Raw genomic sequence first — 25,420 nt, 5'->3', positions numbered from 1 at the left:
CTAGAGTTTAATCAAACTAGCTCCCTTCCTACTGCCTTAACAGCTCAGAAAAATAAAGGACCATGGAGAATTCCCAAATGAAAGAACCACAAAGAACTGAACAAGTGGCATTACCATACCTCTGACTAGAAGAGGCAAGAGAGGCAGCCCTACTTTACCTACCTCCACACAATGAGACATGCACATCTTAAACAATAAAGGGGGCAGGGATGCAGATAACATACAGCATATTAATATTAGAGGTGACGCATGCCAGAAGACTTCCAGTGTTATAAATACATGCATGCTATCCAGAAGTAATAAATCTGGGTCTCAGATAATCTGTAGAGAACAGTTGGGAGGGTGGGGGGAAAAGAAAATCACATAGCATTACAACTGACAAGTGCATTTAAAGAAAAATCTTCCTTTTCATCACCGGAAATGGGCAATTACTAGATCTTGAATACCAAGCTAGAAAAACTGTTTGTATAATGCAGTATGAGAATTTTTTTTTAGTATTACTCAAATTTAGTGAGAGAAAACGTATCTCCAACCAGAGACAACACAACCGTGCAGACAACTGCCTGTGTTGAGAGGCAAACTGTGCAACTTTCAACAGCATTTTATATTTTAATTGAACAAACAGGTATTTATGGTGGTGTTACCAAGATACAGAATATACAGAAAGAAATAAAGTTGTATCACCAAAAGATTTAAGCAGAAGAGAAAAGGCCTGCCTGGCATAGAAAAGAAGCAAAAGAAAAAAGAAGAAATCCACTTTTCACAGTAACACCAGATGCCCAAGGAAGAAGAACAAAAGGGCCAAGAAAGTTACGAGAACTATAAGCAGGGCAAACTTAACCAATTCCATGTGTACAGTAGGTCACCATCTGGAGATCTGTATTAATCTGGTAACCTCACTATTCCGTCTTCTTGGATGCTGCACAGCAGCACTAGCAGAAGTTATTTTTGGAAATAAGGTGGGGGAGGGAAGATGGTTAGGAAAGCTACAAGATATCCAAGAAGAAAAACACATGAGAACATTAAGCAGAACACACTAGCAAGAAATGCCTTGCCTTCCCCCCCCCCTCCCATATTCAGCATTTATTTGTGCAAGATCTCTATTAGTATGAGTTTATAAGCTTCATAAGCAGATCCATCTTCCGGAAGTGGCAAAAAAGAATGTCAAGATCCTACTTTCAGTGGCTACTTTACTAAACAGGGGGGCTGTATCAGTACTGCTAAGCCCACTGGGAGAAGCACGTGTTGCTAAGTTCGTCCACATGACATAGCAGTGCAGAAGTACATGGAAGTTTGGAATAAAAAGTGAGAAGTGTGTACATTTCATGACATTCAAACATTTCCTCCAGTGCTCTCACACTCAATGAGCAGAGCAAAACAGTACCTGAATTCTCACCAACACCGCTACTAGATCTTAAGTAAAATTCAAACTTAAATGAATCCAACATTTTCAGGGAAGCCAGAAAACCTGTATACACTATAGCATACCTACTAAAATACGCAGAAGTTACAATTCTGTAGGAGTGTACATGTCTTTCAGAAGTAACACAACATATGTGCATGCATTTACACTTACATCTGATTTTTAGCCGCTTGTCTCTGAGCTTTCCGTTCTTTCCTTTTTTGATCTGGTGGCTTAGCAAAAACAATTTCAATGTTTTCTCCCTCTAAATCTTTGCCATTCATTTCTTCCATTGCCTGAAGGAATTAACCAGACTTTAAATATACTTCTAAGCATATCTGATGTTTTTAATTTTATTCTATCTTTTAGAGTATGCATCTTAAAATTTGTTATCCAGACCTAAAATAACAATATAAAGCTAAAAAAATTTTAAAATAATCAGACAACATAGTATCATAGGTTCCAGAGTTACACATTTCCTCTTAACTTGGCTCTCAAACCCAGGACTGCATGTTATCAGTTGAGAAACCTTCCACTCAAAACTGTAAATAGGCTTCAATTTTTACAAGCTGTTTCAATTAATGAAGTGACAGAACTGTCCTCTGAAAGTACAGATTTTGCAATACAGCAATAAATTTCTAATGTCAACACACACACAAACACTACTAAAGCTAGAGATCAGTATGTTTTTATTCCTTTATTTTACTTGAAATAAATGTAACTTCCTTTTTAAACCAGAAGCCAAAAATTAGAATTTAACAGCCTCATCCCAACCACAAAACCAAACCCATAACAAACCAGCACCACCAAAAAATAAAACCAAACAACAAAAACCCTGCTAACACACACACACACACGTCCAATTCCCATGGGTCACAGTAATTGCTACAAGTCAAATTCAAGCAGGGGAATCCTAAAGATTCTACCACTTTTAGGGACTCTACATAGTTAAGCCTTGACAGGATACATATCCTATGAAAAGACTCTTTCCATCATCTTCCTAAGCATCTGATTTAAGGCATCTGGATGAGTAAGAAAAACTGAATCCTCCTGTATCTTCCCACAGAACACAAAAAATACGATACACTACAGGCAGGAGAGGAATTACACTTCCCCTTCCTAACAACAGATGACAGGAGAAAAAACACCAAGACCGGGCTAGCAAAATCGAGGAATGACAGTTAGTCAATTGTCCAGCATCTCTCATCAAAAAGAAAAAGGTGCTTATTCCACACCATAAAAAGGAAGTCATTCTGTCCCTGGAAAATAAAAAGATTACCTAAGTTTTTATCACCTGCCCTAGATAAACTGCTTTAGATTGTCCCAATAATTTGGTGAGAAGAGTCACTCAACTTCTGGCACTTCAGTTTGAAATGATAACACGTATGATTATCTTAGATACTCATGAGCAGAATTACTTAGGATAGGTGCATCTAAGACCCACTTTTCAAGCTAGCAACTGCATCTTCCTAGGAGACACCCAGAGAGGATAAAGTTATCACTGACAATGTGTTACGATTTCTCCAGGAGCTTTTTCTCAAGTTAAAAGAAGTATACAGCTTCTAAATGTTTAGTCACTACTTACACACACAGAGTTACAGTCCTCTTCACTTACCTTTACAGCACCATCCCGTTCATCAAAATGAATGAAAGCATAGTCTTTTAGCTTCTTCACTCGCTCTAGCTTTCCAAATTGACTGAAGGCCTTTTCTAGTATCTCCTCTGTTACAGTATTGGCAAGATTGCGTACAAACAAAACTTTTACCTAAAAACAAAAAACCAAAAAAACACAAAAAAACCCAACCAAAAAAAAAAAAAACAAAAACAAAAAAACAACAAAACTTAGAAGTATATCTAACTCCAAAACACTGAATGAAGTTTTGCAAGTCATTGTTATTGGCAGTACTGAAAACATCGTTACATTTTATGTACAGCATTTTATATATGTGAGTATGTATATTTATATATTCATACAGCATGAGTTAGCTCCAAAATTCCCTGACTGATAGAAATACTACATCTGTTTTCAAACATAATTACGTAAGTATTAGTATCCTGAAAGTCAATCCAATTTGTGTTAATGTTTAAAAGAATCCTAGCAGCAGTAGTTTTTAACTCAGAACACTTTCAAACTTGAAAGGAGGCAACCAGAATTGGTTACACACAAAATAATTAACTTACCGAAACATTTCAGTGTTTAGACAGGTTTTTGCTCAGGTATTTGCAGAACAGTCATCACTATAATATCTAGGTCAGAGGTTACAGGCCTGCAGCTCTCAAGCTGCTTACCTTGTGTTTCCTGTGCTACAGCTACACCAAATACCTAGCATCAGGACTGTGCTTGCCTGAGGAGCACTCAGTGACTTGAAGCCACAGCTAGAAGAGAGAATGCAGACAGAAGGGGATACTAAGGCTGACACTGCCAAGTCACCCTTGGACTTTCTCACAAGTCAAACTGTGTCCTTCCCTTGAGGAACAGGAACCTCCAAGTAACTCTGAAAATCTATTCCCTTCCCCAGCTCTCTAAAGCATGCAATATAGCTCTTAAGCTACACAAAGACTGCTATGCAGCTTACAAGATCAGAGAGGTTGGTTATCTTTCAACTGTTGATATATGCCCTGTTAACTGCCTGACAGTAACCAAGTCATCAATATAAAGTTTCATCAACTACCAACTACTTATGATAAAAGAAATACAGAGCAGTCTGAGAAAGGCTTAAACTAAGAGTCTTAAATATAGCAGACAATGTACTCTGGACACCAGGAATCACATACATTAGCAACCCGTTAGTATTCAAAGACTCATCTTTGCATCCACACTGAGGTTGCACTACGTGACTGTACATTAGCATGTTTACATGATGACATCCATGGGTTCTCACAATTTACAAGCCTCTTTGACTTTTTGGGGAGAGTCCCTTCCATACACTGCCACCATGCTGACAGTCTAATCCCCTCCTACTGCCAAAGGCAGCTCACGGTCTTACCTTCCTACAATGCAGCTGCACATCAGCTGCAAAGACCTGCAATTTCTGTTCACATCGCCTCCACTACTAGTGGTTTCAAATTAGCTGATGACACAATGGGAACATCATTGTACGTGGCAGCACTGACTTACCACTCCTAACCCTGAAGGTCAACACAAATAACACAGGGTGTGAAGGAATCAAATAAAGCATGCTTCGATTTTTGAACCAGAGCCATAATCTCTACTCCCACCACATACAGGAACTCAATAAACCCAGACACCCTTTTTATAAGAATTACTATGTAATTAAGTTAAAAATAAACAGGACAGACTTCCACAAATCTTCATCTCGCTCGCTAGCTGAACTAGGATGAGATGCAGAGTTTGGAAGAAGGGATACTACAGATCATAAATGTGAACCACTGTACCAACTCTAGTCTTTGGCAATAGCTACTCTTGCCAATTCTCAGGAGCTAAGTGTCATAGCCAGCTCCATGAGGTAAGCTGCTTCCTGTCCTGTGTTAAGCTTCTCCTACATGCCTTGATGGCAAGAGCAATCTTTATTTCTTGTAACCCGTATGTAATAACCCTTTTCAGTAAACTGTCCTAATTGCTACCTTAACCTTATTTCATGAAAATCAGTTACAGGAAGTTTTGTGATGTAATCAATGGATTTAAAAAACGGTAACTTTCAATCAAATGTTCCTTACTCTTGTACTTTAGGAAAGGGTGAAAACTAGAATCTCATGAGGAATCCTAAATAGCCTTCACTAATAAATCCACAATGACTGACAGTGTTAGACATGATCAAAAACCTCAAAAATCACCACTTTTTTGTTACAATGACTAACACAACATTTTTTAAAGAAGCAAAAAGCAACTTATATAAATTTTTTCCAGTGTAGATGAATCCATTAATCTCTAACAGCTGAAATTTTTTAACACCTTTGGTCATATTACAGGTTAAAAGCATAGCTGAACCAGTCAAGGTAGATGTCAAAGGTAGGAGGCAGGTTAAAGAGTAGGTTGAGAGAAGATGAACCCATTTTTACTACCTAAAGAGGGAAGGGGGGGGGGGGGGGGGAAGAAAGTCACCATCTTCATTAAGGCTCATAGACTGCAACACCAAGGACCCGTAAATTCACATCTAACAAGCAATATACCCAGCAGCAGCATTTTGTCATAAAGGCAGAACTCACTTTTAAAACTGCTTAAGATTAGACTACCCCCAAAACTTCTGGGATCTGCTCCTTTTCCTCCTCTTACCTACAGCACAAACACTTCAGACTTCATTACCACATTCTCCAAGGGTTACTAGCCCTGTCTCCTGTCCTGTAATCTACCAGGCAGCCACAAGCGCAAGACTTTATTTAGCTGCTTAACCTGCCACTCCAGAACATCCTCTGTAGCCTCAGCCATGCTACAGAAATCCAGTAAAACATTAAGAAATTTACCCGCACTACATGTCTAAGAGGCATCAAAGTAACACTCAGGAGAAATTAAGCTATCAACACAGCTACTGAAGTTGGAAAAAAGTTCACTTTGGACCAGACATCAATTACTTAACCAATTATACTCTGATCTGTCAGTACAAGCACTCATCTCCTGTAGCACATATGTCTAGCTTCAGAATCTAGCTTTCTACCTCATCATGCTCAAGGTACTTCATATTTAAGGTAACAGCCCATTTAAATTTTAAGTATGCATCCATACAGTACTCTCCACAACGTTTAAGCAAAAGTCTAGAGGAGAAAGGAAAAAAGGCTCGAGTAAACATTTCAGAAATTTAAATTAGTAGGTGTCCATATATTGATGAAATGACACGCTGCTTCTGCAAGGTATTTAGAACAATGCTGGTCACCTTCTGGCTACAAAGTGAATTTGTCTTCCTCATAGTTTGCTCTTATGGACTTGCTTTTCTAGCAGTCTTGACAAGAAAACCACCAATCAGATAATTATCCTGATAAAGCAACCTGTTCCTACTCCTCCAGAGCCTTCTACCACAGGAATGTGTAAGATGACAAGGGTCAATAGCTCTCTCTTTGCTCCCGATGGACAGTCAACCTGCAGCTCACATCTGGGAGGTTACTGACTCCAGCAGCAGCTCAGCTGCTCTTTGTCTTAGGAGAGAGACAGCAATAAACAACAGGAAGTAAATCTAACACTTCCAGAAGTGCCAGATGTGGTCAGAGTTTCTCCAAATGTACAGTAAGTGGGCAAGCAAGACTGGAGTAGATACTTTCCCTGCTGCAAGAATAAACTAAGGGACACAGCCAGCGAGAAAGGGCAGACACCAATGCTTGTCTCAACTTCTGCCTTCAGACACAAGCTAGATGCTGTCTACTTTTTCAGTATTCTCATTCACATAGTCCCACTTTTCCATACATCTTCAACCCAAGCTCCATGCCCTATCTGTGGCATATTAGCACAAGAAGTATACAATTTGATTATCTGCACATTTTCTGTATTTATGTTTCTTCCCTTTTCATGTCCCATTTTAAATACAAAACAATACAAGGCATTGACACATTCAAAAAACTGTACGTTAAATGGGGCAAACACTGTCAAGCTTTAAATTTCTTTAGCCTTTCACTCCCCACATCTGTAAACTTACTTAGGAAAGATACCTGATTATGTCCCCTATCACTTCCTGCTTATCTATTCAATCATGTCAGCACAAGTTTCTGCTCATTTATTTTAACAGTTTGCTGGATTAGGTCTCTTCTCTTTTGAGCCAAGAAGCTGAACAGATAAATAGGCCACCATATTTAGGAAGTGCCACCTTCAACAAATTTTACCTGCAAGACTCTTCCCCGCTGCTGATAGTCTATGATGCCGGGCAAGAAAAATAAAGTCTGCAGACAGGATAGTCCAAAAGCTTCTGTATTGCCTGTATTACAAAAGCAGCTTTTTCCCTAAAACGAGCCCCCACCCCAACATTTTTCCCTTATGGCTCACCAAAGAGGAGATCCCAGCCAAGCTATCTTACTAGGTCCATCAAAGCAGGACTCCAGCAAGTGATGTGTCTCAGATGAGAGCAAAAGCACAAACAAAAAGCAAGCAAAGAAAAAGAGATAAGGATATGGACTAGCTAGGAGTTTCCATTAAACAACTCAGCTACACAACATAACTGAAAAAGACAGGGTTGGGCATTATCTGATGGGAAAAAAATTCAGGTAATTCGTTTCTGGCAAAATATCACACACATACATAAAACAACTGCTACAATGTACTTCAAAATGTTAACAGTCCAGACTTCAGTTTTACTGAAATATTTGAAATCCAAAATATTACTAGTCTTAGTATTTTAAGGAATTAACTCCCCCCAAAATTAAAAATAAAGATACAGAGTTCCAAACACAAAGTAATTGCCTAACTTCTCAGAAGTAACTGCTAAATGCAACTCTGAAAACACATTCGTGCATCTTGCTGACATGTTCCAATTCTGAAGTGATAAACAAAGTTCCAGGGTTAAAAAGAATTAAGGCTTGTTCTGTGAGTGTATCTAGATTTCCATCCCTCCAAATATTAAGCTACAAAACCATTTTAACTTTTGGAGTCACCACCACCACTTCCAGATGAGAACTAAGTACATCAGGCCTATGTGTCATTTTGGCAAGAATTATGTTCAACGTTCAGCCTTAGGAGCACAAAATAACATCAGTCAACAGAGCTTTAAAATTCACATCAGTTCTAGAGTGTATTCATATTTTTATCATCTCACCTACAACATCTCTGTCAGGAAGGCTGAAAGATGCTATTTAAACTTAGGCTAATGTCAGGAAGTTATTTACTTTGGAACAAGGCACTTTAAATGTATTATGGTTCCCTTACAGCTTTATTACCTTTGCCATGACTTCAGGATCTGGGTCTTCTATAGGGTCAGCCCATTCAACTGTAACAACATTTCCCCAAACTTTCACTTTGCCGCTCATTAACCTACGTCTGGCCTGAGCAGCAGTTTTGTGATCTTCATATTCAAGGAAACAGAAACCCCGGTTCTTTTTCTTGTCATCAGGTTGATGATACAATATGACATCTGTAAGACCCTCTGAAATTAAGCAAAATATTTATTTGTTAAGGCTTAAATTCATGAATTTGTATTATAAAGTAGGGATTATCTTTCTGGTAAGCATGCATCTGACAAGTGGTTCCAAGAAAGTACGAACACACTACACTTTTGAGACCATGCACATAATGAGACTTCCCTACCTTTAAGACTAACATTTTCAAAGAGAGACATTAGACTATCCCACCTTAGGTTCCATTTGTATTACATGAAGAAAGTTTAGTCACTATGGAAGACTACCTTTCCTCTAACTAAATGGAGAAGAGATAAGGGCAGCCAAAAGTTGTGCTTTGTCAGTTCTTCTCTCAAACCCCTAAGTCACACCACTCATCAGCATGAGGTTTTTTTCCGTGAATGTCTAAACAACAAGAGATCAAACTTGCATGATTTTAAGACATCTTTGAAGTTCCAGTGTTGCTCCAAGCAATCTGAAGTACATCACTCAGCAATAGAGAAAGCCATCAAATGTTACCTTTCCCAGTTTATATGCCATTACCTCCTTATCGAATCACTAAGAATTCTAAAGCACAGAACTATTATGTTCTCCAACCTGCTTCAGTTTTGCCTTGAAAAGTTTTAAAACATCCATTAGTATTGAAATAATTAACCATCTATTTCTTTGAATGTTTGGGGGTTTTTTAAACATTACACACATTCTCTAGGTAAAACTTGGAACCACACATCTAGTCTAATCACAAGTATTTCAGTCCTCAGCATAACAAGTTCTAAAAAAAATAAAACGCCTGAAAGTCAGGACAAATGCTGAGTGGTCTTCGTTTGGATTCATCATCATTCAACCATAAGCCAAAAGATGGTGAAGAGAGTTCATCACTGATCATGTTTGACATCTTTCCACCTCTACAAAACACAGTTATTGACTTACCTGTTACTTTGCTAAATTCTTCAACAATTTGCTCCTTGGTTTTACTTTTAGGAATAGAACCAACAAAAAGCCTATTATTGGCAACAGAGATGCATACACCAATGTGTTTTCCAGAACGAATTTCATGGTTGTTGTACTGAAAGAAAAATAATTGGACAATCATCAGTTATATTATAGGTAATTTTCACTCCCCTCCAACAGCAGCATACCAAATATTTTACTTCTGCAAACAAAGCATTAAGTAACATATTAAATTCTTTGGAACTTAACACATTCTTACAATACATATTCAACTGGTCTGAAGTATACCCATGCTAAGACATCTCCGCAATTTCAGCCAACAATTATTCTTCCCTTCATGTTCAAGCCTCTTTCTTAATACATGTTTCTTTAGAGAGTTTTTCATGTAGAACCATGAAAGGTAAATCTTATGTCCAAGTCATTAAGGTCAAGGCTTCTCCCTTCACAACAGTGCAGGAAGAAAATGCAAGTTCCTCTACAGATTCTATCTATGAATTCTTGCTTTGTGTATAATACAAGATGGGCATTACAATTGAAGTCAGATTCCCTTCTAAAGTTCCATAGTTAACAAAAGAAAGAGAGCCACGATCAGGTCTTCTCCACAAAATGTGCAAGAGCAATTGGCAAATACTTTCCAAAGCACATAGATTATACATGTAAAAATAGTAAACAGCAAGAACAACCTTCTACTGACTTGAAATCCTAAGACTTCTGTGCAAATGCTTCTCCCATAACAGATTGTTTAGAAGACACCCTGAACAAGTCAGCAGTTTAAGGGGAAAAAAAAAAGTATTACTGTAGACATCTGTTGATAAAAAATGCCTTTCACTGAGATGCAGACACAGACATGCATCATCCAAATAAGCAGCAGGGAGGTCAACTGGTGGTACATCAACCCCTTTCCAACTGGAAGCCCTGGAACAGACAGTTCTTTAGCTAGGAAAATGCATTTTGTGGTCAACATCTTATTGATAAGTAGCAGGACAGCTTTTTATAATTTAATCTAGCTATTTATTCTGAGTTATTTTGTGTTCAGTGGTAAACCTTCCTGCATAAGCAAGTTCTCCCACACCCCTTCTTGCTTTTTGCACCAAAATCAGGGTGAAGGTGTTTATTTATCTTCTGCAAACTAAAACTACATCACTGAAAACTTTCAAAGCTAGACAACTGCACCGGAAGCGAGCTAAAAGGAGAACTGTACATGTGAATGGGATCTGGAGTGGCACCTTCCCAACTAATTATGTCTCAAAACACAGCAGGATACAGTAAAAGACTTCTATATCCATATCTGTTGACCATGTGGCAGAGGAACAGTTGATTTTAAAGTAAGAAACAGCTGCACAGGAAGACTGTATGTATTATGATCACTAATAAACAGACTTACACACATTAATGAAGAGACAGATTACATTAGCTCAAAAGAAAAAATCCCTTAAAGAAGCTGACAGTTTATTAATCTGGAAACAAGACAAACTGATTCTTCATTAACTTAAGTGTACATGAGGAAACATTTCTTTACATTAGGAAGCATTCTTTTACTGAGAGGGTGGTCAAACACTGGAACAGGCTTCCTAGAGAGATGGTCAATGCCCCAAGCCTGTCAGCGTTTAAGAGGCATTTGGACAATGCCCTTAATAATAATACTTTAACTTTTGGTCAGCCCTGAAGTGGCCAGGCAATTAGACTAGATGATTGTTGCTGGTCCCTTCCAACTGAAATATTCTATTCTACATGGATAATAGAAGGTATTATCCGACTGTTCCTGTTTAAGTCTACGAACAAAGTTTGGCTACGCATTTAATCCAAGGAGAGCCTCTCGTACAACTCCTGGCAACAAAGGAGTATTTCGTAACTTAAAAAAAATTAAAATACTCTACCATATTGCAATTCCACACTGACAGTAGCTCCTAGTAGTTTTTTCTTAGTACAATATATTAACTACTACTTTTCATTGTATGTTTCTCTTAACATAGAGAAAACAGTCTTGAATTAGGTGCTCTTGAATATAAAGTTGGTGGGTTTTAGGTAAATAGCTTGCATACCATCTGTAAACTTAGATTAGACATGAACAGGCCCAAATCATGATCTGGGTAAAATGCCAAAACAGTCAGGCTACCAGATTAGCTATGTCAGCATACTGCTTCCCCCTCCTGTCACCACTGAATCAATGCCCAAAGTTAGTAACAGAGATATTACTACCCTCTAGACAGCATGATAGATTTTTTTTTTTTTGCTAAGTTATGCAAGAACCTACTCACAAACAAGTCTAAGTATGCATAAGGTCTGTCTTGTCATTTTATCCACTTAAACTTTCACGAGCAATTTTAGCTTATTTCCAGCAGCAAATGGCAAGTTGTACTGCTGCACATAGCTGGCAAACTGCTTAAGGGGCATATTTGCATAACGCACGTGTACCTGCAACTTGATCAAACTTACACTTGCTCTACTCAAAAATACACCGTATGCTACTATAGTTTTCAGTATGTTTTCCTACGAGCTTCACCTCACAAGTATTTATCCTGTATGTGTCTACAGTAACCTTAATCACTCAGGAATCTTTTGAAAAACTGAAATCTAACAACTTCATATGAAATAGGAGGGAGAATTGAACTTGTGTACAAAAGAATACAACTGGAGTTATAGTTCTTAACTCAAAACAGCATAAAAACAGAAGATAAACACAGGTAAACAAGTGTCTGGGAACACGGGAAAAAAGTGTCTAGGGTTAAAAAAAAATGAAGTCAGACTTCTGGTAGGCAGTGCTTGTGTGAACATCTGAGATGTCATTTCTACTTAACCAGTGAGGGTTAACCACACTAGATTAAGTTCTGGGCATAATATTAACTACTGTTCATATCTGGAAGTCTTCTCAGTATCAGGCCATAGCATCACTCCATTTTTGTCTCAAGCACAGCCCCAGAAGTATTTCAAACACAATTTAGGGAATTCTTCCCTTTAAGTGACTTAAAAATGCATATGCATAAACAAAATCAAGGCTTCAACCTTTTAAATTGCAAGATTTCTTCTGGTTAATGAACAGGGTAAGTTAACATCAAGTTTATCAAAAAATTTTAGTCCAGTTTTACATTAAGTTGTTATAACGACTGTGGATGGTAAAACAGCCACACAAATATGAATTGTATGCAAAATATGTTACACCAACTGCAAGAGCCTGAAGACAGGTCAGTTTATTCTCTGCTGCAGTTTGGGTATTGACAAAACCTCACAGCTGTCTCTTATTACTCAGAAGCCTACAGGCAATGCAGAGATTTTTATTCTCATTTTTACTATACTTCACAGAGTCCTAAAAAAAAAAAAAAAAAACAAAAAAAAAAACCAAACCTCTGGGAAGAAGATGGGAAATGAGAGAACCACCCCTATCCCACGGAGTCTAGAAAGCTGGGAAATAAGTTGTATACACATCAGAAGATTACAGGTAGTATCAAAAAGAACACCACCTGTCAAAATACTAGGATATTAAAATTGCTGGGACCAAGGGTTCAGCATTTCTAAGAGGTCTTTCAGCAGCCTCTCCCACGCATGTGTAACTAATACAAGTGATAGACCTGCAATTTTCAACTGAGCTCTACAGCCATGTTTTGCTAGTACCTCTGCAAATCACTCCTAGACAACTTGGGAAACTTATAATACAACAAACTAGCCAGCCAACTATGGTTGAAACCATTCAAAAGCTGAAAAATGCCACAGGATCCAATTTAAAACTAACCCTGCCCTCAAATAGGCTAGCAGGAAGGCTGAAAAACTGCCCCATCAATCGCAATGCTTCTCAACTGTTACACTCAGTTGCCATTTAACTGAAAAACAACACACTGCATAACAAAGATGAGATATAAACGGACACTAAGTACCTCCTTCCTTTCTATCATTTAGTGGAAGACTGAGGCTAGGATCTGATGTTACTTTTATGGAAACACAACCTGAATTACTTTTCAGAGCGTGCTGCCTTTAAACAAAATCCAGCTAAGTGAAGAAAAACTTCTTTTTGTTCATTTACTAGGTGCCTCTGAGAACATATTTGATTTGATTCACTGTTTGCTAAGTCATGTGCATTAACTCTTAAAGAGTTCACACACCATATAAATAGCTAGGTTGACAATGAAAGTACAAAGAGGTATACACAGTTATCCTCAGTATATTTGGACTGTGCACAGGAATACCAGCTGTTCTTATTTAAAAAGCTGAACAGCATATACCAGAGATTTCTGTACGTGCGCTTTTGTAGACATTTCTAGACTTTTTCAGAACACATTCCCATCTTCAGCTTGATTTGCCTCCACCAACCGACTTACATTAGTAATATGTCAATAGGGTATCTTGATGGTTTAAGATGTACCTAACTACAAAACAAGAGATTTTAACCCTACTATATTAATACCGTATCAGTACACCTCAGAGTGAGTACGGTTAGCACTCTTGAGGGTCATACCGCACACTGATCTTGGCCATATCGATGTAGTACTAAAAAATTCAAATTCAACTTCACTGGGAAAACAAAGGAGCAGTGCAAGGATCAGGGTGGCATTTCTTCCCCCCCCTCTTTTTTAGTGATGGATACTTCATGCATAAAAGCTGGAAAGCTTATTAAGAGTAGCCTATTCCTTATATCAAACTATTTCACACCTCTGTGTAAAACGGAGGCAATGTTCTTTAACCTGGCAGGATTTACGACTTTTTCCAGTCAGCTGCAGTGCACAGAACAGACCTTAAAACTCAAGAGTGATTATTTCCCATCTGAAGTATCTTACGAAATTCTGTGACTTCAGGAGCATTTTTCCAGCACGGGGCCCCCTGCTGGTGCACAAGCAAATGAGAAATCGCAAACAACCTGACCAACACTTCCCTTGTACCACAGCAGCCCAGACACCACTTCTCCCCAAAACTCATCCAGATGCAGACAGCTCAAGAAGCCACTACTGCTAATACAACTTTTGTTAATAATAAGGGCTCATCTAACTGGACCAAAGAGCAGTGCATCGGTTTCCCGTCCCCGTCCCTAATACAGCCAGTAAAAATTTATACACAATGTGGAAATATTTAAAAACACCTAGTGGGCATTTATGAAGTGATCTAACAATGACAGTTTCATCTTAAGCATTAGGATCAGGACAACTGCTTATAAGCCAGCTAGTGTTCTTAAAAAAAAAAAAAAAAAAGTCCAAGTAAGAAAACTTACCAGTTTAACAGCTTCCTGAGCTGCCTCTTTAGTACAAAAAGTGACAAAAGCATATCCTCTATTTAGACCAGTTAGCGGATCCATCATTAAGCGGAGATCCCATATAGGGCCAGCTTTCTCAAATAATGGAACAAGTTCATCTTCAAACAAGTCTCTTGGAATCTTGCCCACAAATATCTACAACAGACATACAGAGTGTTGTTTATAAAAAAAAAATACTTCCAATGAATAAGAATACATCTACATAAACATCTCCTTCTTCTTACCTCTGTACCAACAGAAGGTTGTTGTCCTGAATATACAGACTCTGGAGGAGGTCCACCATACTTTCTCTGTCCAGTAGTCACATCAAGAGTGTAGCCGGTTCTCTCCAAGAGTGCCTTCAAGTAAGAAACTTAAAATTTTAAAATCATATACAAATTAAGATAGTTTAGATGCACTTCACTGACAGACAGACATGCTTATAATTCCTCTTAAACTTTACTGCTCTGAAACTCCCACAGGCAAACAAATCTACTGCTAATACTTCAACAAGAAACTTGCAAAACAATTATTAGAACTATCAGGTAAAGAAATACTGTTAGAAAATTAGAGATTCACATAGTTTTCCCAATTCCTTCATTTTCATACAAAAAAAAGGCCAAGTAATAGAATAGCAAGCTTCCCTTTAATTAGAAAGATCTTAGTCTGAGCCACTTCTTGTTTTGGCATGTCCAATCCTGCCAACATTTATGCACAGGAGTTCCCTTCACTTAATGAGATTACTCATAAGTGTGAAGTTAAAGAACACATGTTTAAGTGCTTACACCCCTGGAACACTGTACTGACTGCTTCGGGTATCCAGCCACTGAAGTGGTAGTACTACTCCTTTCTCCTGTCCTCTCCCCCCACCCCCAAATTCCTTGTGGGCACATACAGCATCCCAGTACAACTGATCCTCACTAGAATCACTGCATACAGTTACAGATATACTACCAATTTAAAATGCTAGATGAAATTCAGTATGCAAATACATAATGAGAAACTCCTCTGAAATTAGTCTTTCTTAATAATTTTGTACAAAGACAAACCAACTCTACACACAAAGAAACATCACATTAAACAAGCCTAATTATAATCAAGACTTAGTAATTTCACAACTGGAAAATTGCAAAATTATTTAAAATGCTATAGCCATCAGCAATAAAAGCTATGCTACTTTAAGTTAGTAAACAAAGACCTCATATTATTGTTGTTTTATGTGGTAGTGACAAAAAATTATATCAGTTTTTTTGAATTTATAATTAATGGCATCTCAGCCTCAAAGTCAGGAGAAAAAAGATTTTCTAGTTTCACAAGCTGCACAGTCATTTGTAATATATATCAGGTTCATTTTGCACTTTACACATGAAAAGTCAAAGATGAAAGATTCTCTCGCTTTTTAAGACATCAACTAAGCATGCTTAAATTGTTTTCACTTCCTTAAGCTTTACCAAAGTTGCTAATCACAGAATTTTAAAATAAATCATAGTATGCCTAACTCTTGAGACAGGAGTCTCTTGCTAGCCGAGGACTCGGTCCAAGAAATAACATGTCCATTACTAAGACAGTTTGGGGTACAGTTTATGAGAACAGCAATTATGTCATAAGAAGTGGGCTAAATCCTAAATCCATTACAGTCTGTTTTTTCAGACACATGGGGTATCTCCTCCCTATTGTGGAGTTGTTCTAAATCCGAACTGAAGAAAAAAACAGAGAAGCACAAAAAAGAAACAAAAAACCACCAGCAGCTGAAGTTATGCATTCTGAACTCAAAGATCTATGCTGACAAGTTGCCAAAAACTTTTAACTGTGAAATAGTATAACTATCTCAACTAGACATAAAGCAAACTGTCAAATCTTTTTCACTTTTATATACATTCAGTTCCAGTAATTAAGAGCGTATTAACCTTCCTCTTAAAGAGGAAGAGGTGTAAGACAAAAATGCAAGTGACAGCTTTCAGTAATGACAAATAATCTAAAATAGCCTTTTTAAGAAAAGCACAGTTCCAAAAGAATCAAGGTATCTGTCACAACAGCTTTGAAACACCACAGACAGCAGCATAACTTTTATCTTTTAGGCACATACCTTAATTTTTGCCTCATCTGGTCCTTTGCTAGAATCTGCCACCTTGGTCCCCTGTTTTTCCCTCTGCCTGTATGTCTTCATGACTCCACATAAAAAGGCACTTTTGTTCTGCAAAAGATATATTAATCTTCAGGTCTGAAAACATGACAAGCCAGAATCTAATTTTACCCTGAACTAATACCATGCTCATTTTACGTATCGCATATGGATCACTGAAGAGACTTAAGCAAACCTCTTGCCAATCAACTTGCAGTTTACTCCTCAACATTATATTCTAAATTGCTTAACATTACCTGAACATGTGAGAGATCACTGTCTTTAAACTGCTGAAGCACTGCCAATGCACCTTCTTCATTGAATTCCTTTAAAGCTTCAATAGCTCTTTCATCTAGATCGCTATGTGCAACTAGCCCTAGAGAAAAGAAAAAAAATTACTAATTATATTTGGGCAGTAACCTTTGTTTAACCACATTTAACACATCTAACACATTTCAGTGACCCCTAAATCAATCACTGATTAACGTAAGTTACTATACCTAATAAATTACTTAGTACTCTTAAAGGAAAATATTTAAGTGTACTTAACCTTTTTTTAATCAAAAAAAGTAAAAAAAAAAGTTAAGATTAACAGTTACTGTATTTATGACTTCTGTGAAACCCAGATGTTACACGGGCCAAGTTTATTTTCAGTATCTTGAAGCTGAATTCAGAAGGATCTATCAAAACCTGACTTAGCTTGCCTAGCAATGGTACCCTGGTACATTTTGAGAAGACTATAAAGACAAATAAACTGCAGCACTGAAAGTGACCACCACAATCCAAAAAAATCAAGCTTAAGAAATGCTAGCTATTACCATGTCTGAGAGAACCAATACAATAACCTTTGCATCCATGAGCCCAAATGCAATGTCACGAATTATCATTTACATGAGAAGATGAATACCAAGGCTTCAGTTACTTACAGTTACCTACAACTACTGTAAAAGATGCACAAAGACCACATCACCTACTCCTCCTAAAAAAAGTCATCTGTTGCCTATTCCAGCTGTTGCTATGGTCACCTGCATACTTCTCCTCCTTCCCACCCCTCAGCCCAAGTGGCCTGGCCCAAGACTCTTCTCTGAAAAATACTACGACGAATTAAAGCACTGAATTGAAAACATCCACAGATTTTGGTAAGACTGCAGTTCCCATACTTTTGGAAACCACAAAAAGTTGCTATTTTAGCCCAAAGACAGCAGAATCCAATAAAATATTGTAAGTGTGGTTTTGCAAGTGTTACATCTTACCTGCAACGTAAATTTCATCTAGTTTTTCAGCAACTTTCTGTGGTAAACCAGCATCAAGCAATGTCTGGAAATGCTCAGAATGGGTAACTGCAGCAGAAGTATCCATGGGCTCTTCAGTACCATTCCCATTAACATGTTCAGTAGCCATGTTTCCAGATATCTGTTCAAATGCAATAAGCATCATAATTAAGCTAAAATATCTTCAAGAACAATTCAAGTGACAATACATGCAACAGACTGACCTATTCTTAAGAAAAAAAAAAAAAAAAGAAAATAATAACCGTAGACCACTTCCCTGATACTTTCTGGCTTTGGAAGACGCACAAAATTCCTCAAAAGAAGCACTAACACAAAGGAAAGCCCTAACACCACTGCCTAGCGGGGGTGGGGTAGCTTTCACTGCAGGTTTTACACAACCCAGCCAGACACTCTGACTCACCTCCCTCTCTCCATCTCTCTAACACACTCCCTAAGAGGCTCTGAACAAGTTAGAAATGGAGCAAGAAGCCAATGGCGGGGGTGGGAGGAAGAGCAAACCTGCCACATGCAGCCGCCGCTGCCGCGATACCGTCACTGACACCCGCTGCTGCCTCCACCTCCCGTTGCAAACTCGCTGCCCCCCGGAGCGAGCCGCCTCTCCAGGCCCCAGGCGCGGCCGGGATCCCTTCCCGCCTCCGCTCCGGTGTCGGCCGGGCAAGCGAGAGGAACAAAGCGCTCTTCCCAGTCCGCACCCACCCACGGTGGCGGCGGCGGCGGCAGCAGCGGCAGCCGCCATGAGCCCGATGGAAACACGTGCTCTGTGCGTTCAGATGTCCTACAACTTCCTCCAGTGACCGACTTCCCCCCCTCCCCGCCACACTCCCGCAGGAGGAGCGGCTCCCCCCCACCCCAAGCCCCAGCCATTCCCCACCTCTCACCCTATTCCCCCCGGAGAGCGGTTGCAACACCCCGGGCCCGATTTGACCACTCGGCCAGGAGCTCGCGTCGCCTCCCGGCCCCGCCGCCGCCACCCCCCCCAGCCACACTTCTCCCCGAAACAATGCAGGGGCCCGCCGCCAGCCCCGTCTCCCGGCCGGGAAAGGCCGCTGCCCGCCGCCCACCGCCTCACGACGTGACCGGGGACACGCCAGACCCGAGCGCCCCCCCCCCCCCCCCCCCCCCCCGCACACGCCGGGCATCGAGGTCGCGGCTCCCTCCCGGCCCGGCCCGGCCCGGCCCCTCACGGGCAATGAATGGAGCGGCGGAGCCGGCAGGACAATGAGGCGAGAGCCACGCGCCCCGCGCGGGGACGGCCCGGGTCCCCCCCGGCCGCCGCCGCCTCCCCAGCGCCGGCCAGCCGCCGGGCCTAGCGCGCGGGCACCGGCCCAGCCCGGCCGCCCCCCGCCCGACAGCAGCGGCCACGAAGGCAGCCAGCTCCTCCACCCATCGCGCAGCGCCTGGCAGCCGGGCCCCGGCCCGACAGCGCTGCAGGGCCCCAGCGTGCGCCTCCCGCCCCGCCCGCCGGCTCCCCTCCGCCGCCTCAAGCCCCTCTGCCGCCTGGCCCGGCCCGGCCCTGCCCCGGCCCGCTTCCCACCCCGCTCCGCGGGCGGCTGCCGCCGCTCCGAGCCGCGCCGAAGCCCAAGCCCGAGCCCGAGCCCGCCGGCCTGCCCGCCGGCGCCCAGCGCCTGACCTGTCGCTGCGGGGGTGAAACGCCGTGCGAAGGGGCTCGGGGCGCGGCTAGCGGCTCGGCGTGCTGAGGAGCTGCCCCCCTTCTCCGCTCCCTCGGTGTGTCCGGACAGTGTGCTGGAGCTGGCGTAAAATGGCGGCCGCTCGAGCGCTCACGCCGCTGCTGGCACCAACCCCAGCCCCTTCCACTCGGCTCGGGGGGGGGGGGGGGGGGGAGCGGGGGGGGGGCGGGGGGGGGGAGAAGAGGAGGCGCCGCGCGCGCTGGCGCAGCCCCAAACCCGGGGTCTCCCAGGCAGCTCCGCAAGGGTTATCGCCTCGCCCCGCCCGCCGGGCTGCCCGCGCGCGCGCCCGCCCCGCCCTCACGCACGCACGCGCCCGCGCGCGCCGTCTCCTGCCCTCCCCTCCGTGCCCTTTACGCGCTTTGCGTTCCATGCGGAGCGGCGCGCGCGCGCCCGCCGCCCTCTCCCTCCCGCCCGGGTGGAGCGTCAGCCAGCAGGGGCGCGCTGCCGAGAGGGAGAGGGGGAGGAGGAGGAGGAGGAGGAGGAGGCGGTGGCAGCGGCGGGACGGGCCCCGCGGGGGGACGGGACGGGACGGGACGGCACGGCGAGGTGCGGGGCGCGCCCGGCCTTCCCCGGCGCCTTCGGCGCCGCCCTTGCACCTGTGCGGGCACCACGCGAAAAGCGGCGCTGGCGGAGCGGCTCGCCGGGCCGGCCGGGGATTGGGCGAGCGGTCGTTCCCACGGCGCGCAGGTGGCACAAAGGGGACCGCCGCGGACCGGAGGCGGGGAGTCCCGGCCCGCGGCGGGGCGGAGGGGGGTGGGGGGAACGGCGGAGACAAAGCCACGCAGACAAAGGGAGGGGGAAGAGCGGCGCTTTGTGTGGCTGCCGGCCAGCCCGGCAGCGCTCCGCTCCCGCCGCAGCCGCGCTCGGCGTCCCCGCTGTGGAGACGGGAGGCGCCTCGCGCCCCTTCCCTCAGGGGCGCCCGGGGCTCCCCCCCCACCCCGCCCCGCTCAGGCGGGCTCTCCACACCGGCCCTCTGTGGCGACCGTGCGGAGGGAGCGCTTTTCCAAGGGGAACGGGAGTTTCCCTCGGTCGCTGCGGCCAACCCGCCGTTAAACGGGCCCGGGCGGTGGTCGGCGGGGCGGGCTCGGGCGTCGCGCAGCTCGGCCGAAATGCCACAGCGAGCCCGGAGAAACGAGGCCTTTTCCCCACAACCAGCCTCTGAGCGTCCGCTCGTTGGCGATTTAACTTTCTGGTGCTGGCCGCAGGAGAAGGTGGGTCTCGCCACACGGCGTCGTCAGGCGCAGGTCCCTTGCTGGGGATCCTCGTCGCACGCTTCTGAATTCCAGTTCCTAACGCGTCTCGCAGACCTCAGACGAGAAGCCTGAAAACCGACCTGCTAAGCTCTGCCAGACCTGTTCACTCCAGATAAAGACAGCGAAACGAAGGCAGGAAGGCACACACAGCATTACTCACTTCCTCAAAGGCAGCTCAGCGACAAGCTGACCCGACGGCTGCTGCCCCTTAGCCCAGCCAAACACCTTCAGCGTATCTCCCAATGTTTTAAAAATAATTAAGCCTGCACAGTGGAGCAAGCACAGACAATTACAAGGTTAGTTCACTGTCAACAAATACTCCCATGCTGCTGTGCAAGTATGTGAAACATACAACTGGTATTCAGTGAGACAAGAAAAATCTCTTCAAGTACTTGAAGCAGCAAGGCTTCATTAAAACCTGAACCACTCCACAGGTTAGTCTGAAAGAGCAACAAATACAAGGCAGCTGTACGCTATCAAATATTCCAGCTACTTTATAATCTGGAAGTGTCATTAAAAATTTTTACTCAGACTTTCCCCTCTGTGTTTAAAAAAATCTTTAAAAATGAAACTATCTGGAAATACAATTTGAGTAAAAGAAAAGCTATTTTTTAGTGAAAACTTGTGCGGTATTTTTAATCATATACTTTATAAAAGTGTGAATATTTCACACCCTTCGAAAATCTAACTTTCTCCAAAAACACAGCTATCAGCTGGGCAATGAGTAATAAAAACAAATTTGGAGAGCATTTTTCAGTTGAAAACACTGCACCGAAACATGTTATTTTCAGAAGTTTACAGAAGGTGTTTACAGATGTGAGACAGAGTAATATCTAAATTTCATAACTGAATTTGTTCCCTGGAACTAATGAAAACAGTGAAAAATGTTTCATTAAAATTCTCAGCCAGTGGATCTGACTAACTGCAAGTGGCAAGCTCCTGAGAAAGCAATTCCCACTTTTAGGCCCATTTTTACAGGGAAACCTTTTTATGCACTTTCCTTTTCCTCCATAAAATGGAAGTAAAAACAATAAAAAAACTAGGATAAATGCAGTGAACAGATTTGCACCCTTATGTAAAATCACAGCTGACCCAAAGTCTGAGTTGCATCTATTTGATCCTTTGAAATTTTATGTAGAAAGGAGGAAGCAAAGAGTCTGACAGGCAGTTTCTCTAAATATAGCTCAGTTATTAGCCCTAATATCAGTAGGGCAAAGACAAAAGCGGTATGCCCAGGAAAAGTTCCACGAAATCATAAAATGAGTCGTTGTCTTCTTTTTTTTGAATCATGTATAATACCTATGGAAAAAATACCCTGCCAAGAACATTTGCAGGCACTTACCTGATTACTTGGATTTACACGGAGGCACGTGCAGTGAAACTGAAAGTTTGACAGCTTCCCATGATAATGAAAGTTGTGTTAATTCCTAAATTTTCCTGGAATATGGAACACTTGCCTGCCTCTAGTCCAACTGTAAGCACTGCAGAGCCCCACTGAAGCCAGAGCTGGGTGTCTGAGCCTCCCCAGCACATCCACGGTAAAAGCAGTGATTATAAACAGGACCAACTACAAAGTTGCACAGATAAAGCAGTGAAAAATAAATTTAATTTGACTATAAAATTAAAAGTCTAATTTTTGTTTTTGAGCTACTTATGTACAGATAAAGAATTATACCCTAAATGAATGAAAATCTAGGAGACTCAACAGGAAATCTTACCTTCAGTGTCTATAATGCCTATTAATATTGCACGGCATTAGCCTGTCCCAGGTGTGCATGCATTGGAAATTTAGGCTCAGCTATAGAATTGGCCATACTTGAGCTATGAAACGCATCAGCTACAGTTTTAGAGGGGCGGATCACTCTGGTCATACAGCAAATGTCACTGCTTGCAGTAACGAAAACAAGCACAATTCTGAAATGATTCAGCCACTCTTGGGGTTTCTCAGCAATACGTTTTCCAACCCATTCCTAGCCCTTAGCCTCCTTGGTAAGACTGCCAAGTTGTTAATGTATCTGTATATTGTAAGGATACCTAACTTCAGGAAAGGACTGCAGTCTGCAGTTTATTCCATGTAGTGCACAGCTGGCCGCTGGCCTACTTGCCCTGTGAGATCCTTGGTAAAATAAGACTATTTGGAGAAATACCTGTTTAATTAGAAGTCTGTTTAATTTGTTCATTCTATCAGTCAGAGGCTCTGTGTCTTTAAAGGTGGGTTGAGTTAACAAAATACAAGGCTTGTCCCTATTAAGAGAAAAATGCAAGTCAGAAATTAACCAAAAGAGATGAATCAGATATATGAAATTTTCTTCAAGAGAAAGCTTTTCATATATGACTGAAGGGCACAGTCTTATACTTTAATATGCAGATTTGAGAGTTCTTCCATTCTAAAAAGTAACTTACAGTCTAAAATTGTCACATGATTTCAGCAAAGGAAGACTAAACTTAAGTAATGGTAGTATTTTCTTTTAACATTCTTTCCAGTTACATCCTTTGTGCATCTTCTCACTTTTCCAAAACTAGGCAGGGGTAGCACAAATTAAAATAAAATCAAGATTATTCCCCCATTTATTTAAACTATTTCTAAGCCTCTAATTTTGACCCTGCTAACTCTTCAAACACTTCACTTCTTCCAACTAAGTCAGGAAAACAGAAGCAGCAAAGAAGGTGTTTGCAAATCTAGTGATTGTGGTTCACAGGACCAGAGGCAATGGGCACAAACTGAAACACGGGAGGTTCCCTTGGAACATCAGGAAACACTTTTTCACTGGGAGGGTGACCAAGCACTGGCACAGGTTGCCCAGGGGGGTTGTCTCCATCCTCGGAGATGTTCAAAAGCCATCTGGGCATGGTCCTGGGCAACCCTCTCTAGGTGGCCCTGCCTGAGCAGATGGATGGATTCTGTGATATGGTTCATTATCCTGATCTTTACAAATACAACTCTATCCACTGACTAATTGATGTTTCTTTCTCAAGATTTGGAAAGACTTTTATTTTTCCTGAATCTGAAAACCAAAGTAACTAATTTTTCACTGATTTTTAATTCTTCTAGTTCTGCAAGATGGATGAGGACTCTGTTCCTACAGACTCGACACTGTACAGGGTTGAAATCATCTGCATTCTGCTAAATATTTGCCCAGATATTAATGGGCAGAGAACAAGCCTGGCAATGATGAGGAATGGGGCTCTTCCAGGAATTCTTCTGGTGTCGAATTTTATATATAGACTGAAGGTCTTGAAACAACTTCTTTCTGAACTGCTTCTCTCCCTTTTGCTTTATGGCTGTGCTATAGCAACAGTGCCAGTGAAAGAAAGGGTATTGGACTGCTTATTTCTGCAAAGTACCTATGTTTTTAAATCCTTTCCAATACCAATCACTACTTTCTCCTCTTTGCAGTCAACATCATCCCCCCTCCATGCACAGGTATATCCCCCCCAAATCAAACACTCCAGAGCTGACATTGTATGTAAGAGAAAGTCATAACAGAAACAGCAGAAGGTAGTTTAGTTCACATTCCATTAATACCTTTAGCTTTTTTCTAATTTAAGTTAGAGGATTTTAACACAGTTTTTCAGCCATGGGTTGAGAGCAAATCACTGTAGAATTCAATGTATAAGTATAGGTTAATGTGCAAGTATTGAAAGAGGAGTGGGAGAGCGCTCTATTTTTGCAGGCACACAAAACAGTGGAGTTTTTTCCATGTAAATGTGGAAATGCCAACTCAAAGCCATCCCACACTGACTGTTATCACTCAGAATCCAGGTGCCCAGCCTTGTAACGAAGAACTATAAATGCCCTATGCTTACTGGCAAAAAAAGCAGTGTTAGGAGTTCTTCAGAACCTACACCTCCGACACGGACAAGAGACAAATGAGGGAACATAATACTGGCGTACAAAGTCAGAAGTGGCATGGAGAAAACAGAGGATAACTGTTCATTCTTTCTTCCAACGGGAGAACGAGGAGACGCCAACTCAAACTGACAGCAAAGCAAAAAGGAGCTACTTTTACACACATGCAACCATGCTGGGGAATTCATTGTCACATGAAGCTGTAGGTATTTCCATAAACCCCAAAAGTAACTAGCCTAATCAATGGAAGAAACTCCCATCTAAATTTATTAAATGCAGAGATATCACCCCAATTTAAAGTCTGCGGCAAAAATTAGCATAGGTTGGAGGCGCATACCAGAAAGTACTATCATATCTATTCTTGCCCTACCTTTGCATTTTTCCCTTAGCTAATACCCACTACTGGAGATTGAATGTTGGTCTTAACTCTTCGGTCTGATGGTACAAATACCCTGTCATTGCAGCAAGCAGAACATGCAATCACCGATCTGTTCCTTTCATCCCAAACCCTTCCCACTTCCTACAGAAGTATATGTGCAAATGTTGTTCCTCCTCCAGATTCCCTCTAATCACATATTCCTCATCCCACTACAGACCTATGAAACACAGGCTTCCTATACAAATAGTTCACAAGCTTATCAAGGGTGAGGGAACTAC

The 25,420-nt window shown here is 42.0% G+C and overlaps 1 protein-coding gene across 7 annotated transcripts in view; it reads right to left on the bottom strand.

The window, feature by feature from the left end:
• SYNCRIP (synaptotagmin binding cytoplasmic RNA interacting protein) overlaps positions 1–25,420 on the bottom strand; it is a 41,915-nt gene that overhangs the window by 7,365 nt on the left and 9,130 nt on the right. For 5 of the 7 annotated variants that reach the window (XM_052781581.1, XM_052781582.1, XM_052781580.1 and 2 more), the window contains exons 2-10: positions 17,934–18,093; positions 16,938–17,056; positions 16,645–16,752; positions 14,804–14,917; positions 14,538–14,714; positions 9,323–9,458; positions 8,216–8,421; positions 3,018–3,167; positions 1,577–1,698 (exon numbers count right to left, since the gene is read on the bottom strand). In XM_052781581.1, the coding sequence (XP_052637541.1) occupies positions 1,577–1,698; positions 3,018–3,167; positions 8,216–8,421; positions 9,323–9,458; positions 14,538–14,714; positions 14,804–14,917; positions 16,645–16,752; positions 16,938–17,056; positions 17,934–18,093 (1,292 nt within the window). Of the gene's footprint in view, positions 1–1,576; positions 1,699–3,017; positions 3,168–8,215; positions 8,422–9,322; positions 9,459–14,537; positions 14,715–14,803; positions 14,918–16,644; positions 16,753–16,937; positions 17,057–17,933; positions 18,094–19,602; positions 19,809–25,420 lie in introns of those variants that run through there. The other 2 variants (XM_052781586.1, XM_052781585.1) reach the window with 2 other exon arrangements.

This window comes from Harpia harpyja, chromosome 3 (assembly GCF_026419915.1).
Source record: "Harpia harpyja isolate bHarHar1 chromosome 3, bHarHar1 primary haplotype, whole genome shotgun sequence".
In the NCBI taxonomy this organism is placed as follows: Eukaryota; Metazoa; Chordata; class Aves; order Accipitriformes; family Accipitridae; genus Harpia; species Harpia harpyja.
This window is presented reverse-complemented; position numbering and strand designations above follow the sequence as displayed.